This window comes from Mus caroli, chromosome 15 (genome assembly GCF_900094665.2).
Source record: "Mus caroli chromosome 15, CAROLI_EIJ_v1.1, whole genome shotgun sequence".
Lineage (NCBI taxonomy): Eukaryota > Metazoa > Chordata > Mammalia > Rodentia > Muridae > Mus > Mus caroli.
Window position 1 is genome coordinate 60,347,608 of NC_034584.1, and position 18,111 is coordinate 60,365,718.

An 18,111-nucleotide genomic window follows, 5' to 3' on the forward strand; every position below is an offset into this window, starting at 1 on the left:
AAAAAAAAAAAAAAGACAAGTCCCCTACTGAACCTGGGCCTTTCTGGTTTAACTAAACTGGTTGGCCAATGAGTTCCAGAACTACACATGCCTCTGCCCCCTCTGCCTTTCCAGTACTGGGACACAGTGCTGTGACTGACTTTTGTGTGGAGGCTTGGGATCTGAGTTCATGTCCTCATGCTTGAACACAAGGCATTTGACCTCCTGAGCCTTTTCACAGATCCTAAGCTCTAGGTATCCATTACTACCAATGAGCATAATTTTAACCCTCTTCCTTGCAGAAAGTCCCTTTCCACCAGCTACTTGCATTCTCCCAATTGTATCAGAGTTTCTCAAAGTCCTTTGCCTGTACCTTTCTCCATGAAATTCCATTCCTACTTCATTTTAGCAGACATGCTATGTCTTTTACAATTTACTATCATCATTTCTAAGAAGTTTCCATTATCTGCTCCCCACTCGAAACTGGCATCTTTCTCTTTCCCTCTACTGTTCTTGACACCAATTTCCACCCCAGCATCTGTATCACTTCATTTTACTTTGATTTGCTTTTACGTTGATTTTTATCTGATTTCCATTCCTCTTTTATTACCATACTCTTGAGCAGCAGTGAGCTGCTTGTGAATGTGCAGATGAATGAACAGTGGGCAGAATGGTCTTGAGATGCCTTACACAACGTCCTCTACTTACCTAACTAAGTTCTCCTTGTACATCACACTGGTTTGGGAGGGGTTCAGTGTGATGTGGCCATCTGGGTCACAGAAGAAACTGTCCTCAGTCCAAATGTAGTAGCCATTGGTGAGGAGTCGGGGGCTTCTGCGGCAGATATAATGGGAGCCTGTCAGGGGGTCTATGGAGCAGCATTCAAAAGAACTGTCTCCATCCAGGAAGTCACAAGTAAAGCTAAAGAGAAAAAAGGAAAGTCCTTTAAGTCTCCATCATGTACGGACAATCATACAAGACCCATATAACCATGTAGTCACTGTGAAAGAAATTCCATTCTTCACATTCATGGTGCCAACTACTTCCACAGCCCCTATCAGTGGTGCTCTTAACTGCCAGGGCTTAGGCACTGAACCACACAGCATTCAGTTGTTTTCTACTTAGAACTTTGGTGACAACATTCTGGAAAATGAGCCTCTTCCCCTGAGGATAGACCTATACTCTTGATATTAGTTCATTTAAAAAAAATGGAAATATCACTAAACTTCCTTTCTGGGATGTTGAAATTCATTGTTCCCTTCATTCAACACAGTGTGTCACATCACTGCCCTTGCCACTGTAATAGAGAAATTATCATTTCCTTTCTTTTCAGTCTTGCATTTGGGAAGCATTCAGCTGCCTGATGGCAGCTTCCATATCTTACCCAAATCTTCTCTTTCCTGTTCTTTCCCCATTCAGGGAACTCATCTCTATGGCAGAAGGTGACATTGAGCCATTAGCTCTTTTACTCTAACTCCTTTTCTCTGCTTCCTAGTGAATGCAACTTTTGCTTTCTTGTGACAGGAAACGGGCACTTAGGTGTATCCATCCAGAGAAGACCGTGATGATCACCTCCCTCATTATACAGAGTTCCTTTCTTAAGTTACTAAGCCTTTTTGGTCATCTACCTCCATCACCAACATATTGTCTTAGCACTAAACCAATTGTCAATTTCTAGTATTTTCCCCATACAGTTAGTCATGTCATCTGTGCAAATGTCTGTGTCAGCTTCCCATGAGAATATCGGTATGATGTAGACCAAGGAGAGGAGGGTTTGAATCTAACAAGAGCTAGGTTTTTACTTTGGGTTTTAATCATAATTCTGAAAAATGTTATTTATTCTTCCCACAAATTAGTGTCCTTGTGATCAAAATTCTGTATACTGAAGGTTATTTAAGATACAGATAAGACAGACTCCAGGCAGGAGCTTGAAGCAGATATTTGAAGGAATATTGTTTACTGACTCACTTTCTTTAGTTTGCTAAGATGATTGTCTTTCACAACCTAGGTCCACCTATCTAAAGATGGCATAATTCACAGATGTCGAGACCCTCCTGCATCAAGTAACAATAAGGGAAATACCACACAGGTATGCCCCTAGGCTAATTGAATTGAAGCAATTCTTCAGTTGAGGATTTGCTTTGCAGGTGACTCTATGTTATGACAAGTTAACAGCTAACACTAACTATGACACTAATTATATCAATACGATGCTTTAGATGCCTTTATATAATCTAATTAAAGTGTAAATGTAGGTAAAGGCTAATAAACTAGTAAGGAGACTGAGAAAAAAATAGAATGAGTGATGAAGAAAGATAGAAGGATGAAAAGGGTAGAAGGACAGAAGGATATGGACTGGTAACAGATGTTAAGGAGGTGAGGGATGTCTAAAGAAATAAGAGGGTGGGGGAGAGGAAAGGGACCAGAGTCACTAAAATATACTTTGTTCAAAAAAATGCAACAGTACTTTCTAATACTTTTATGCTAATTTAAAATATTTATTGACTGCTCTTACTGATGTTATCTAGTCCTTACTTTAAGTCGTTGATGAAATACTGAATGGTACAGGTACAGAAACCAGAGAATTTGGAAATGCCAGGAATGAATTCTGTCTAGAGAGGCTTGGAGTGCTTCATTTCAGCATCATATTGCTCATTATTTCCTCTTTTGGTAGATAAGGAAAGGAAAACACGAGTAACATAATAATTGCCACAATCTTGATGCCCTAAGTGAGTTACACATTTCTATTTTTTTGGGGGGGGGGAGATCCTACCCTATTCTTTTCTCTTCATGCTATTTGCCTCCTCAAGAACCAGGAAATGATAGAGTACTGGAGCTGTATTCCTAATTATTCTCTGAGTTTCAGTCTTTAACAATTATTATCAACCTCAGTTTCCCTAACTCAGGGCATGTCTCCGTTCAAATGTCCTTTATATATTCTCTCTCATTTCTTGTCTAGACATAAATTGAAAATATTCTTGTAACATCCATAGGTTTGTGAGAGAAAGAGAGAGGGAGAGGGAGAGGGAGAGGGAGAGGGAGAGGGAGAGGGAGAGAGAGAGAGAGAGAGAGAGAGAGAGAGAGAGAGAGAGAGAGAGAGAGAGAGAGAGAGAGAGAGAGAGATATAGAAAGAAGAGAAAGAGAAAGAGAGAGGGAGAGGGAGAGGGAGAGGGAGAGGGAGAGGGAGAGGGAGTTTACAGTGCTATCAAATATTTTTAGTCATTAACAAAACTACTTCTAGCTCTTGACTCTCACTTTAGTTATACTGGAGAAATTCCAGCAGCTGCTTATCTTTCAATAGGCCCTTTTCAATGGATTTCAGAAACCTAACCACACAAACAACCAGCAACTTACTCAACTGTCCAAATACCAGTCCTTTCTTGTCTTGAGTGATGATTATCCAAGTCCTGGAAGAGTATTGCTTCCTGGTATTGGTAAAGAGTCAAACCCTAGAACATCCTTACATCCTTTAAAAATGTTTGTGTAGTTACTCATATGCTGATAGTATATAAACCATGTTTCATTCTCTCTTTCTATATTTCCTGCAGGCCTTATGGCTTTTTATAATTTAAAAACGTATGAACAATTGGAATATGTGCTTGTTATTAATAAGATACTAACTAATAGATACCACTTATTAAATTTGTACCATGGATCAAGCCCCAAGGATGTTTTTTCTGTCCTTTGCAGAAAATCTCTCTAAAAGGTAAGTAGATTTATGATATGATTCTCCTTATGCACTAAAAACAACAACAACAACAACAACAACAACAACAACAAAAACAGGTGAAGTTTCAGAAGGACAAGTTACTTAGCTATGTATGTTACATAGCTAGTATTCCGGGGAGCTAGGATGCAACTCTAGTTAAACTGATCCAACACAAATTCATGTTTCTGCTTACATATTCTTGACTGACTTAAGTGGTAGTATCAGAAGGCCTGACACCTACAGGAAGGAAAGATTCTAATATCAGTACTAGATCCCTTTATCTTGTAAGTTCATTTCAGAAAATGGTGGGGGAAGCCTCAGCTAATGACTATAGAAGGAATTAAGGGTAGACAGAAGCTCAATTAGAAAAATCACAGGAAGGGGAAAAAAGGGGATCCCATTGAAGGATTGAACAAAATATTGGGATTGACTACTGTGAGCAGAACATGAAACTTGACCAGCTTGTGTACTGGTGAGTACTGTCACTGTTGTGAAATGAGATAGGAAGCCATGATGTGGTGTCTTGAGTGAGAATGACCCCCATAGACTCATACATTTGAATGCTTGGTCCCCAGTTGGTGAAACTGGGAAGAATTGGGAGGTATGGCCTTATTGGCAGAAGCATGTCAACCCTGCCAATAAAGGTTTCAAGATTTAATAAGATCACATCTGTCCCAGTAAGTTCTTTTTTTTATCTGCCTTGTGCTCTGGATTATATATAAGCTCTCAAGTAGTATGCCTGCCTGCTTGTTGTCATGCTTCCCTCCATGATGGTCATGTGTAAGATGCCTCTACTATAGCAGTACTCTAGAATTGTAAGCTTCCATAAATGATTTCTTCTGTAAGCTGCCTTGGTAATGGTGTTTTGCCACAGCAATAGAAAGCAACAAAGATATCAAATAAGAAAATCAACCAGCAACAAAGATATCAAATAAGTAAATCAACCAAGCCAATCAAAACTATGTATCTGATGGAGTTTGCCATTCAATAGACATCTGCTATGTACTCACACTAAAAAGAAAAAAAGAATATCCAATTCTTAGAGCAGACAAGTTTTCAGTAGTTAATGCAGGGGAGTGAAAATAAATAGCCATGGCGAGCCTATATATGCTATGTACAATAGTGCTTCTAAAGGAAGACAAAGTAAGATGGGCAGGAAGGGAGTTTGACAGAGAAAAGTGCCCAACATACCTTGGGAAAAGGCATGTCGGAGACATCTTTCCAGAAGGTCCTTTGTCTAACCTGGAGTCATCTGCATAAGGAAATGAGAGAATTTTCCATATTTCACCAACATGTATGACCATGATTAGCTGCAAGGTTGACACGTGGGCAGCTTATGTTCCACCCTCAGCAAGAGGGCAGCAATGTGGTAGAATGGTGTGAACAGCTAGTTTCAGAGACTCCGTCAACATGTCACCCATCCTCTATGGGAAGCATAAAGTAATCTTGGAGCATCTATCTTCTGTCACTCTCACACTCCACAGTCCTTGACAGCTTTCTTTAGTGCAGGGTGATAAATCATGGCCACCACACGGAGCTTATGAGTGGAAGAGAGAAAGCATCTTATGCGAAGTTAAAAAAGAAAAATCAAGACCAGTCGCTCAGTGTGGTGGGTATTGTAGCTAACTCCATAACGTGAGAGAATCCAGTCACTGCCAAGGAGTTTTGTGATTGGTTAGTGCTTTCTAAGATGTCTCTATTATAGCAAGCAGAAGGCATTGTGGGGGGTGAATATGAAGTTTAGATTGTGTGTGTGCAAGTGTGTGTGTGCGCATTCGTGTGTCTTCCTCTATGGTTCTCCAGGTCGTTTGAGACAAGGTCTCTCACTGAACCTGGATCTCATCAATTCTCCTAGGATGTCTGTCCAGTATCAGGATTACAGGCCCATGACATCATACCCAGTCCTTTATATGGGATGTGTAAATGTGAATTCAGACTCTCAAGCTTGCATGGTGAACATTTTACATGACAGTGCCTCTCCCCAGCCCGAGAGTTGATTTTTATTGATTTTAAATAGATGGCTTTTCAAACTATGAAGCCTGTAAAGACTTCATTAAAGAAGATACAATCCATAGGCATGACAATGGGCTTCACTTGGAGGAAGGTTGAAGAGGACAGTAGCCTAAACTCTATCACAGAATCTTATAAAAGGCAACGGCAGTATCAGGACTTATAACAGCCTGGCTCAGAGAAACTTGATTTCCTTGCTGACAATTACTACTGAAAACAAATAAGGTAATTTAGACTTTCAGCTCAGGCTGTTATTTTATTAGTTTAAAAAAAAAAAAAAAGAACAACTGGGTGTGTGAGAGAGGGTTACAAAGAGGGTTGGGAGAGAAAAATAAGAGGAAGGAAGAAACTCAAAACCACTACCGTTTGAACAACGCCCTTATTTTCTGAAAGTTGTGATCAATCTTTCAGCATTTTTTGTAGACAGTTTTGCATCTTAATAGTAGCCAATAAATGGCCTCCTTTCACATTTATGCATAGGCATCTAAAAAAAAATAGTGATTTTTTTTTTATCCTAAAAGGAAAAAAAAAATGCCACATTTCTTTCAAGGAAAGAAATGAAGTCGAAATCATTGCCAAAGCGCACACTGGCATTTAAAAAACACAAGCTACTGACAGATGGCTAATGGTCTGAGTATCAGCAAAATCAAAGCAAGGAAATTGCTAAGAGGACTCTAATCGTTCAAAGATAATTGCACAGAGCAGTTTCACATTTACTTGCTACTGGTGTCGACATCAGTGGAGAGTCTCGGTACATCTTGAGAAGGCTGCTTGTTCAAACTTCACAGATTTTTTTTCTGTAAAAGACGTTAAAAAAAAAGATGGACTATATATTAAAAATAGACAAATGATGCCAAAACAGATGGCGTCTACTAATTGCACTAGTCAGATTTGTTTGCTGAAATAGTACAGAGATGTAGGATTGGAGAAGCAGACCAGATTGTGGGACTTCAGTGAGGTGCTGCCTACTTTAAATTCTATTTTTCATTGTCTCTTTCCTTAAGTCTGAATATTCTGTAAATAACAACACCATTGTGAGAGAAAAGCAATACTTACAAAGGTTTATTTGTCATCCAGATTAAATAGGTTTTTGTTACTTAATTAAGAAATCTGAAAAAGAGACTGGTTCTAGAGTCCTTAAAACAAATGTGTATTTAAAGCAGCCAGCAGAACTAGTTTCATTATTGAGTTGCAGTAAGTGCTTAGAGATTGTTGCCATTGACAAGTGGCCATGGAGAAGGTCAAGGCTTTTGTGGCGGCTATCAGCCTGAACATTCCTAAAGAGCATAAGCTATACTGAGCTACAAATAGACCACCACAACCCAGATTACAAAGTCACATTCCTGAAAGCTTAGAATTTACTTTTCAATTTCAAAGTAAGCATGCTTCAAAGTGTGCGATTTGTGCAAATATTGATCAGTTACCTCTTATCACATAGTTCTATCTCCAAGTAGCTACTGAATTACATAAATTATATATGTGTATACATATACATATGTTTGTATGTATATAAGTATATATGTATAATACTACGCTAGTAGTTTTATAAGATGACATGAGAGCCTTTTATGATCCAGTAGTTCTGTCCCGGTTTTTGATAAACATGTCAACTAATAATTGATTGCTATAGCATAATACATTAAATCAATCACATCAACTCTAAGGCTCAAACTAGATTATTTAATAATGTATAGTGAACCTTTCAAGGAATCATATACTCCAGCTTATAAGATTGTCTTAAAGAATACAGAAGTTTCTAGCATTCTTTGGAAGATTTCTAAATAAAGACACACATTTTTCAAAAAGAAAATCACTGGTTTGAAAAAGATAATATACATACAAGTGAACATACTAGCATGTTCCTTGTGATTTCAGCATTGACTAATACAAGAAAGAAGACTTTGTCCAGTCCAAATGACTGTGTGTTAGTTTTCCTCAGGCAGTAAGCTTAGTTTTAAGGCAAGACATTGTGCAGCAGAAAGCAAGGTCTCACTGTTTGATCTTACAAAAGCGAGGAGCCATGTACAGTGAGCATAATGCCAGTTAGTCAAGAATTAGTAACTGTGAAAACAACTTGCATTAACAGCTCGAGAACTTTTCAAGAAACAGACTCTGTCTACCAGCTCATCAAAGCAATGCATCTGTTCTGAAATATAACTTGCTCATACATATTCCTCCACAGGGAGTCCCCAGGCTCTTCTTCCAACTGATAAATGACACGAGGATTACTGAAATATGAAGCTTCCCTGTGGTTGGTAGTGCAGAAAGCTGGACCAAGCCGTTCTTCAACTGAAAAATCCCATCAGAATGTCAACAGGTGCAGAAGTGACTTCCCAAAGGGCATCCTGTCTTCCCTTCTGGTTGGAGATGACCATGTCTCTGCCACTTTCACAGGGCAATTTGGTGGTCAGGGGCCTCTGGATCTTTCAGCTGCTTCCAAGAATAGAATAGCTTGTCATTCTTGGGAGTTAGTCTCACGGGCCTTGTTTACTTTCAATATCAGCCTTTCTGAACTAGAGGCAGGGCAGCAGAATGAGGTCATACTTCCTGTCACGATCGCATCAGTGGTGTTCACAGAGTGAATACAGCAGATCTCCTTGACCATCAGAAGGGAACAGGCAACCCAGAGTCAGGTCAACTCCATACACTGTGATCATTGAGGGATGCTTCTCAAAGCTTCTGTGTCACCTCAAACTATATGAACATGAGAAAATTTAAGCTATGTTTCCTGTTTGACATTTTCTGGCTATATTCAGTTATGAGTAGCACACAGTTATTATGCTCTTGGTCCAATTAACCTAAATATATCAAAGATAGCATCAACGCTATCAAGTTCAGGATGCTATAAAAGCTATATATTATGTATAATAATGTGATTTTATGAGGCCATCCTCTGATACATATGCAACTATAGACACAGTTCTGGGGGAAGGGTGGGGTTAGTGGTTAGTTCATATTGTTGATCCTCCAGTAGGGTTGCTGACCCCTTTAGCTCCTTGGGTATTTTCTCTAGCTCCTTCTTTAGGGGCCCTCTGTTCCATCCAATAGATGACTGTGAGCATCCACTTCTGAATTTGCCAGGCGCTGGCATAGACAGGCTAAGATTAAAATGGTCTTTCACGCTAGCTTTGGGACCTCAGACTTGTGGCTTAGCATCTTTGAGCTGCAATTTTCACAAATTTAAATGTAATAATCTATAGCCCCAAGGTTGCACTGCAGAATCAAATGAGAAGAAAGAAGAAAGAAATATCTGGGTACCTGAGGGAATGTGCAAGATGTATTCCTTATTGGATTTTGTGAATTGACTTCTCTTTGGAGAGCTTGATCAGGATGGTGCAGAGTTTGTGTTATCAATTCTTGGGGATTGCTACCGAGATTATTTTTGATGTTAGGAGATATCAGTATTATTTCCTACACAGAATCCCACATTCTTTCCACCTCCATCGTCTCTCCCTGGGACTCCACTTACTACCTCATTCTGACTGTATTTTATGCTAACATTCCAACTGTCTACTTGGCCTCTATCCAACACATTATGCACACACATATCTCACTATGTAAACTTGATTATGTCATTCCTAAAACTAAAACCTTCAATGAGGCATCTTTGCTTCTCTCTCATAATAAGTTCAAAATCATCCCTGCAGCCTATGAGGCGACCTGAGTTTTAGCCTCATACTGCACACATTCTATCTTCTAAAATTTGACCATGTTGATCTTTCATCTTGTTCAGGTTTGCTTTCACCTTGGAGTCTTTAAACATACTACCATTGTTTCTACATCTTGTTCCTAAGCAACTCCTTCTATATGACCTCTCCTAGATCAAGTTATGAAGTCCACAGCTCTCTACACTTTTCATTTGGAGTATGCATCATAGCTACAGTTAAGGAACCAAGAGTCTTTCTATGTTCCATCTCCTGCTTTAGTTGAGAGCTTAAGGTCTATCTATTCTTTTCTTGTTATATATCATGGTGTAGTATGAGGTTTAGTACATACTAGGAAAAATGTATGAGTTGCATGACTACCAGCTACCTCAGTCTGGGCTTTTTGCCACACAGACTACAGAATTATATCAGGGCCTGACATTGTTCTTCTGGTCAGAGTCTGGGAAAGCTAATAATCAGGAAAGAGTGGCAGGGATGTCATTCTAACACAGAAATTACTCCACAGTAGAATACGTATCCAAAACTTAGTTGTTTATAGTGATATGCTTTTATTTTCTCAGGTGGTGACTTTGTAATTGGTCACCATGGCTAAGCTGAGCTTTTCCCCAGAACTCTTTCCACTTCATTTTCTACCCAGCAACCTGTGCAGAATGTGAAATGTGTTAAATGGAGCAGGAGCCTGGTCTGGTTATGTGAAGGTCCAGGTCCATGCGCTTGCCTAGTTGGACTCTCAGCTTGGCACAACCAAGAATCAACTGAGACAGAAGTCTTAACTGAGAAATTTCCTAGACCTGGTTGGTCTGTAGACATATCTGGGGGTCAGGGTGGATCATGATGGTTAGTTCATGTAGGAAGATCCAACCTATTGTTAGCAGCATCATTTCCTGGGCCATATAAGAGTAGAAAGAGCTAACTGAGAGCAAGCAAGCAAGGTTGTGTATATTTTGTCTTTGCTTTTAACTGTCAATGTGATGTGACAGCCTTACATAGCTGCTTCTGTTTCTGCCTTGACTTCCCCATCATGATACACTGCAGCCTGGAATTGCAATCCATGCTAACTCTTTCCTCCCCTATGTTGCTTTTTTTTTTTTTTTTTTTTTTTGGTCAGGGTATGTGTCACAACAACTATGACAATCCAGGCAGGTCAGACTCTGTTTTTATCTCATTCATGCAACCTGCATAGGATATTTGGATCTCCCTGTGGACTAAACTCAAGACTCCAGTCCCTACTGAGTCCTCTTCACTAGCTTCACAAAGCCTAGTCTAGAAGTAAGTATGGCTGCAAAGAAAACCATTAGATTCTTTTCAAAGCATCTTAGGTAATAAGGGTTGAGACTCTCAGGTGGAAACAGGTCAACATGGCTGTAACTGACCAATCCGATTCTAGTTGTTCTTATGCTCTCAGCTCTCCTTGCTCTGCTCTCTTCCACAGCTGTCTTTGGAACATGACTGACTCTCCTTTGAGCTCCCATTCTGTGCCATTGATTAGAACACCAAACCTGATTCTAACCAGCATGTGTATTTGCGTGAGGTTTAATCCCTGCTTTACAACTGTATACCCCACATCATTCCTAGTCGTTCTTCTTTTCTGCTTCAACTGGACTAAAATGTCCTGTCCTGTGTTGGCTGTACACTGGCTATAGTCCAATGTGCTTTGGACCATTATTGTATTTTACTTTTATGTTACTAGGTATTAAACTTAAGAATTTACACACACAAGACAAGTACTCTATGTATAGCTAAAGCCCAAGCACTAGGCTGTCATCTCTTTAGTATCAAGGCTCAAGATTTAGCCTCATGATGGAATACCTTCTTGATTTTAAAAAAAGGGATTTAAAATTTTTTATTTTATGCATATTAAGTGCATGCAGTGACATTCTTAGACAAATGGATGGATCTAGAGGATATCATCCTGAGTGAGGTGACCCAATCACAAAAGAACACACATGTTATGCACTCACTGATAAGTGGATATTAGCCCAGAAGCTCAGAATACCCAAGATACAATTTGCAAAACACATGAAACTCAAGAAGAAGGAAGGCCAAAGAGTGGATACTTTCAGTCCTTCTTACAAGGGGGAACAAAATACCCATGTAAGGAGTTGGAGAGACAGTGTGAAGCAGAGACAGAATGAATGACCATCCGGAGACTGCTCCACCTGGGGGTCCATCCCATATACAACCATGAAAACCAGACACTCTTGTGGATGCCAACAAGAGCTTGCTGACAGGATCCTGATATAGCTGTCTCCTGAGGGCTCTGCCGGTGCCTGACAAAAACAGAAGTGGATGCTCACAGCCATCCATTGGATGGAGCACAGAGTCCCCAATGAAAGAGCTAGAGAAACTACCCAAGGAGCTGAAGGGGTTTGCAGTCCCATAGGAGGAACAACAATATAAACTAACCAGTACCCCCCAGACCTCCCTGGCACTAAACCACCAACCAAAGAAAACACAGGGTGGAACTCATGGCTCCAGCTCCATATGTAGCAGAGAATGGCCTAGTTGGTCATCAATGGGAGGAGAGGCCCATATCTCCACGGGATAAAAATTCCTTTTACTACTGAAAAGCACCGCAGATCAAAGAAATGAACAAGACAAATAACAGGCAGCTGGAGGAGGAGGAAATTAATGAAATAACATCTAATTTCTTTTTTTGTTTGTTTGTTTGTTTTGTTTTGTTTTTTGAGACAGGGTTTCTCTGTATAGCCTTGGCTGTCCTGGAACTCACTCTGTCAGAGATACACCCACCTTTGACTTTCAAATATTGTATATTCACTTCACCCCAGAAGATACTCAAGACTCTTGCCAGTCTTGGGAGAAGAATTCAAGTCCAGGATCTCATAGTCACAATGTGAATTCTTTTGATTCAGAGGCCTTAGAACCATCTTGTCTTCTCTGCCCAAGAAGAAATAGGCAGAGTAACTTCCACCAAAACTCTAGATAAGTGAGTTATAGGGTGAGACCATGGGAACAGTGAGGTTGGAAGGACCAATGCACAGATGCTGCAAGAGTCTGAAATTTGCGCCTGCACAATGTGCTCAATACACCGCTGGCTCTCACCTTGCAATCAGTAACTCAGGGAGCTGGTTTTGGCTTTAGGCTCTGAAAATTAAAAGCTTTCATTTTTCATTTCACTCATTACACACATCCAAAAGATAAGAGAATGAGCTTTCCATGGGGTCTGGAAAATTCCCCCAACAAACTTGCAACTTGCAGAAGCTGGAAAATGAAAAGGGGTTCTGAGTCCTTGGCTTCTCATACACCTTCCTGTATCTTATTACTGCTTTGGTTATGCATTACATCAAAATCACAGTTGGCATATTTCTTCTGTTGTACTCCATCAAGTTCCCTACACATGTGTCACTACCTATACATCATTTTAGACATGCTCTGTCCTTGTTTTTAATTGCTGGCACATTGAGCTTACTGGATCACTGTACCTTGGACTTCCAAGTGTCACAGGACTTATTCATGGACACTTCCTGTCTTCACATTTTATTTTATTTTATTTTATTTTTATTTTATTTTACTATGAAGTGACACTAGGACCAAGACAACTTTTATGAAAGGAACATTTAATTGGGAGCTGGGTTACAGTTTCAGAGGCTTAGTCCATTATTATCATGGCAGGAAGCATGGTAGTATACATGGTACTAGAGCAGTAGCTGAGAGTTACAGCCTGGTCCTCAGGCTGAGAGAATTATACTGGCCCTGGCTTGGGCTTTGAAATCTTAAGGCCCACCTCTAGTGACACACTTCTTCCAACAAAACCACAACTCCCAATCATTTAAATCCTTTCAAATAATGCTACTTCTGGGTGACTAAGCATTCAAATATATGAGCCAGGGTAGGGGGGTATTTTTATTTAAACCACCACACTGTTTCTTTCAAAGTTTGCAGTTTTATGAGAACAAGATTATAATAACCATCTAAACTGTGACCATATTGTAGGACCTGAATACCACCTAGGGTCATTTAGTCTTGTGGGGATGGGAACTATCTGCATAAGTATAGGGAAGATGTGATTACAGTACAGTTGTGAGTTATACGGTAAGTAAAAAATGATCAGAGAAATAGTGAGCCTGGATAGATTGCTAGGTTGTAGGCATAAACTGTACTTAAACTTTAACCCCTGTATAAAAGCAATAGACTCTCTTGTGCAAATAGTGACAAAATATGTATTTCTAATGGAGTCTTCGGAGTTTGGCCATCTATTTCTATGTGGTTAAACTCATTTCAGTACCTTTAGGGTTTGCTTTTGAATTAGATTTTGTCTGTATTTGATATTCTCAAACTTCCTTTGTCTCTAATGAGTCTCAGGATTAATCTATTTCCTGTAACTTGCACTTTTCCAAATATATATGTATATATGTATACATATATATATATACACACACATATATACATATATATGTATTTGAATAGTGTCTATATATATTTGAATAGTGTCTTGTTTTGAAAAGAGAAAGATGGATAGATAGATAATAGATGATTAATGGATTGATGATAGGTAGATAGATAGATAGACAAGAATAGATGAGGAATATCTAAAACAAGCTGAACAGCTATCTGTAAAACCCTAATGTAAATCCTTGAAAACAATTGGATCCAGGCGTCTGGAATATTTTTTTTTTATTTTTTCTCCATAATCCCCAGCAGAAAGCACTAAAGTGTAGGTAAAATATCTAAATATTTCTCAGAAAATGTGTGTTTGGTTTCATAGACACATAATTAGTGCAGGTAAGGCCACCTCAGATAAATGGGCCAATTCAAAAGGTGAGAGGACCAATGAGAAGCATCTGGCACACAGATATTGCTTATAGTTTATGAAACATGTGAGTCTTGTTCTCCCTAATTAAATTCTCATTATAGCTCCATGAAGTAGGTTTTCAATCCCCATTTCCAAGAAGAAAAGTCAACCAGAGAAGTATCCATTCCCAAAACTATTGGCAACATGTCAAGTCTAACACAATTTCTTATTTTATTCCAAATCCCTGCATCTTAACAGTGTATCAGTTGAAGTTACTACTGAATCAAACAATATCAAGAAGCAAGTGAGTAGGCTTGTTTCCTTTAACTTTACAGTTTTCTGTGATCTTTAAGATATGGCTAGTCTTAAAACAACAACAGAAAGAAAAGAAAAACAGAAGAGGCTTGCCTTTATTAAAGTTGTCTCTGTAGATTGTTTTTGCCAAGTCACAGGAGAGGAAGCTCCAATAGCTGACCACAAGGGATGTTGCCTCAGAATCCCTCAGGGTCTTACAAGGGGAAGCTAGCAGGCCAGGAGGACAGCAATGCTGATACTGACAGACCCAATGCACTAACCTCCCCCAACCCCTTCCCACAGAGAGGAACCTCATCTATCTCAAAGTCCATCAGTCACCCCCAGTGTAGATACTGTTATCTTATACTGGACAAGAGGAAAAAACAGTGATGCAAACTGCAAGTGGCCAGGTGTATATGACCCCATACATTCCTCCATGCTAACACTTGTATTCAATGCAAATGACCCGTTCACTGGTCCACTTGACTATACTCTTAAGAGCCTGAAGACCAGGAACTGGAGGATGGAAATATGGCTCACTGAGTTTCAGTCCAAGACCTAGATCAAAAGCCTGGCTATTTGCATGGGTGCTTTAGTTGGAGGATGGGTACAAGTGAATCCCCAAAGCTCACTGGCTAGCCTGCCTAGCCAAAGCCGTGAGTCTCTAGGTCAGTGTAACACCCTGTCTCAAGGCAGGAAGGTCGTGAGTAGTGTTTCTGGCCTCTACACTAAGGTGCTTAGGTCTATGTACTGGCAAACTTGTGTGAACTCACCTTGACACACACTTGAGTCTAGCACTGTTCTTGGAACATTTCAGATATTCAATGAATGCATGTGAGAAAGAAAATGGCAACATAGTCAATTTCTGTTGGTACTGGCTCAAACCTATAAGGAGCTATTAAGTACTAGTAATTACAGTTTATGGGACTTGAGAGATGGTCCAGCAGTTAAGAGCACTTGCTGCTCTTTCAGAGGACCTGGCTTTTAGTTCCAGCACCCACACCGCAACTCACAAACATCTGTAACAACAGTTCCAAGGTGTCCTTTGCTTTCTTTCTTTTTTTTTTTTAAAGATTTATTTATTTTTATTATATGTAAGTACACTGCAGCTGTCTTCAGACACTCCAGAAGAGGGCGCCAGATCTCGTTACGGATGGTTGTGAGCCACCATGTGGTTGCTGGGATTTGAACCTCGGACCTTCGGAAGAGCAGTCGGGTGCTCTTACCCACTGAGCCATCTCACCAGCCCCGTCCTTTGCTTTCTTATGAAGGTAAACAAACATACATATAGGCAAAACACTCATAACACAAAAAATAATTTAAAATAGTTTTAATCATAGTTACAGTTTGCATAGTGTCATTATGTGAAATTTACTTATCCTTGAAATACTAGAAATCTGGTTCCTTCTCTCCATGCAGTAAGTCCAGGAAAGACTTTTCCTGGTCTACACAGGAGGAATGCATGGGTTCCCATAACACCCTATTTTCATGCTGTTTTTTAAGATTGATTTAGTTATGTATATGAGTGCTCTATTTACATGTTTGTTTGAGGGACAGAAGAAGGCATCAGATCCCACTATTATTGTGAATCACAGCATGGTTGCTGGGAATCGAACTCAGGACCTCAGAAGAGTAGTCAATGATCTTAACCCCTGAGCCATCTCTCAGGTCCCCTTATATTTTGTACATAGTTTCACACTGTGTTTGTTTATATCATATAAAGTCACTTTAGTAAAGGAACCTCCTTCAACTTTACTTTATGTCACTCACAGTTTAGCAGTAGGTAGGGGAAGTTTCATAAAAACAGCAGCAGCAGCAGCAGCAGCAGCAGCAGCAGCAGCAGCAGCAACAACAACAACAACAACACAACCAAACCAGAAAAACTGCAGACAACTATGGGCTAAATGTATACCCCTTACATTCCCACATTGAAGTGTCAATCCTCAATGTGATGGCGTCTAGAGGTGGAACCATTGGTAATTTCTTGGGTCCTGAAATTGGGGCCTCCACAAATAAGACTGGTGCTTTTAGAAGAGGCAGCAGAGATGATTTCTTTTCAGCCTGTGGGGAAACAAGGAGAAGATAGTCAACTGACCCCAGAAGAGAGTTCTGAGAACCAAATTGGTCAGCATCTTTATCTTGAACTTCTGAATCTCTAGCATAGACATAAGCTTTGGGTTTTTAATGCTCCTCCTTTATGGTACTTTTGCAACAGCAACCTAAATGAACTGGAACTTTTCAATAATTAATAAATGAACAACAAAGGAAGAAATGCAAATATCCGGGCTGCCTATTGCATTTGAAGATACCACCAGATTAAGCTCCTTTTTGTTTCAAGGACAGCAGCTATCACCAAACAGACCTTGCCTCATCACTTCCCTGCCTCAAATTATTTACTTATTTATTTTTGAAGTATTGAGGTATGGAACTCCAACTAGGCAAAGGCTCTTCAATTTCAACTATTTAGATACTTCTGCAGCCTGATAATTTTGAATTCTTTTTGGTTATTAAAAATTAACTTAATCAAATGGCTAAAACCAATCATTAATGCCTCAGATGATTGAGGAACTCTTATACCTACTTCTGATCCAAACAATAGTCTGGTAGATTTTTTTAAATCCCATGTTAAAAATTCAGTAACTTTGAATCAAGGACTACATTTGTTGAAAAGGTCTGTGTTGATGGCTGTTAATTTGTATGGCTGCTGTATTCTGCTACTCAGGTCTCCTTGAAATTGTAACAATACTCAACAATGTATCTCCAAGTTGCAGAGACTGGCTGGAGAAACAGGCAGTTCAGGACTTTGAAAACAGCTCAGACCAGTCTCTTACTGGACTTGTACTTCCTTGGGCTTGCTTTTCTAATTTTGCTGACCAGAAAAGCATATGTTCAGCTGTGGAGGATGGTGGTAAACTGTAATTTGGAGAAACACTCAGTCTGCACCATTTGAGCTGTATATTAGTTATTTTTGTTACCAAATTTCATTTTGCTTTCAGAGGAAACATCTCAATTTTGCTTTAATGACCACACTGACTTCCACCCTCAATTCATAGGGTTTTGTAGTTTCTACTTTATCTGCATGATACAGATTTTAGTCTCTTTCAGAGCAGGCTCATGGCTACCACTCCTCATTCAGGGTTGAACTTAATTTAGGTCAGTGAAATAAAGACTCAAAAGACTTTTTTGTACCAGAATATTTTAATGATAAGGTTGAAGCTGCTAGGGACCAAAAAATATAGATGCTAAGACTCAAGTCAGCCTCAAGAAGCTGGATGAAAGATGTGATTTGATCCTTAAATAATACTGACAAAAAGGGAAGAAATATTCTTATCTCACGTAAGTTATTGAGTTTCATACTTTCTCTTTATGCTTAAGTGTCTCTCCATGAAACCCTCCCGTGTGTGTGTGTGTGTGTGTGTGTGAGAGAGAGAGAGAGAGAGAGAGAGAGAGAGAGAGAACACATGAAACTCAAGAAGAATGAAGACCAAAGTGTGGACACTTTGCTCCTACTTAGATTTGGGAACAAAACACCCATGGAAGGAGTTACAGAAACAAAGTTTGGAGCTGAGATGAAAGGATTGACCATTTAGAGACTGCCATACCTGGGGATCCATCCCATAATCAGCCTCCAAATGCTGACACCATTGCACACACTAGCAAGATTTTGCTGAAAGGACCCTGATATAGCTGTCTCTTGTGAG

General features: G+C 39.6%; 1 protein-coding gene across 1 annotated transcript in view; it reads right to left on the reverse strand.

Moving 5' to 3' along the window:
• Window positions 1-8,373, reverse strand: part of Tmem71 (transmembrane protein 71) — a 39,355-nt gene extending 30,982 nt beyond the window's left edge. Inside the window, exons 1-4 of the mRNA XM_029469952.1 lie at window positions 7,867-8,373; window positions 6,416-6,495; window positions 4,880-4,940; window positions 688-900 (exon numbers count right to left, since the gene is read on the reverse strand). Coding sequence (XP_029325812.1) covers window positions 688-900; window positions 4,880-4,940; window positions 6,416-6,455 — 314 coding nt within the window. The 5' untranslated portion in view covers window positions 6,456-6,495; window positions 7,867-8,373. The remainder of the gene's footprint in view (window positions 1-687; window positions 901-4,879; window positions 4,941-6,415; window positions 6,496-7,866) is intronic.
• Between the last annotated feature and the right edge of the window lie 9,738 nt (window positions 8,374-18,111).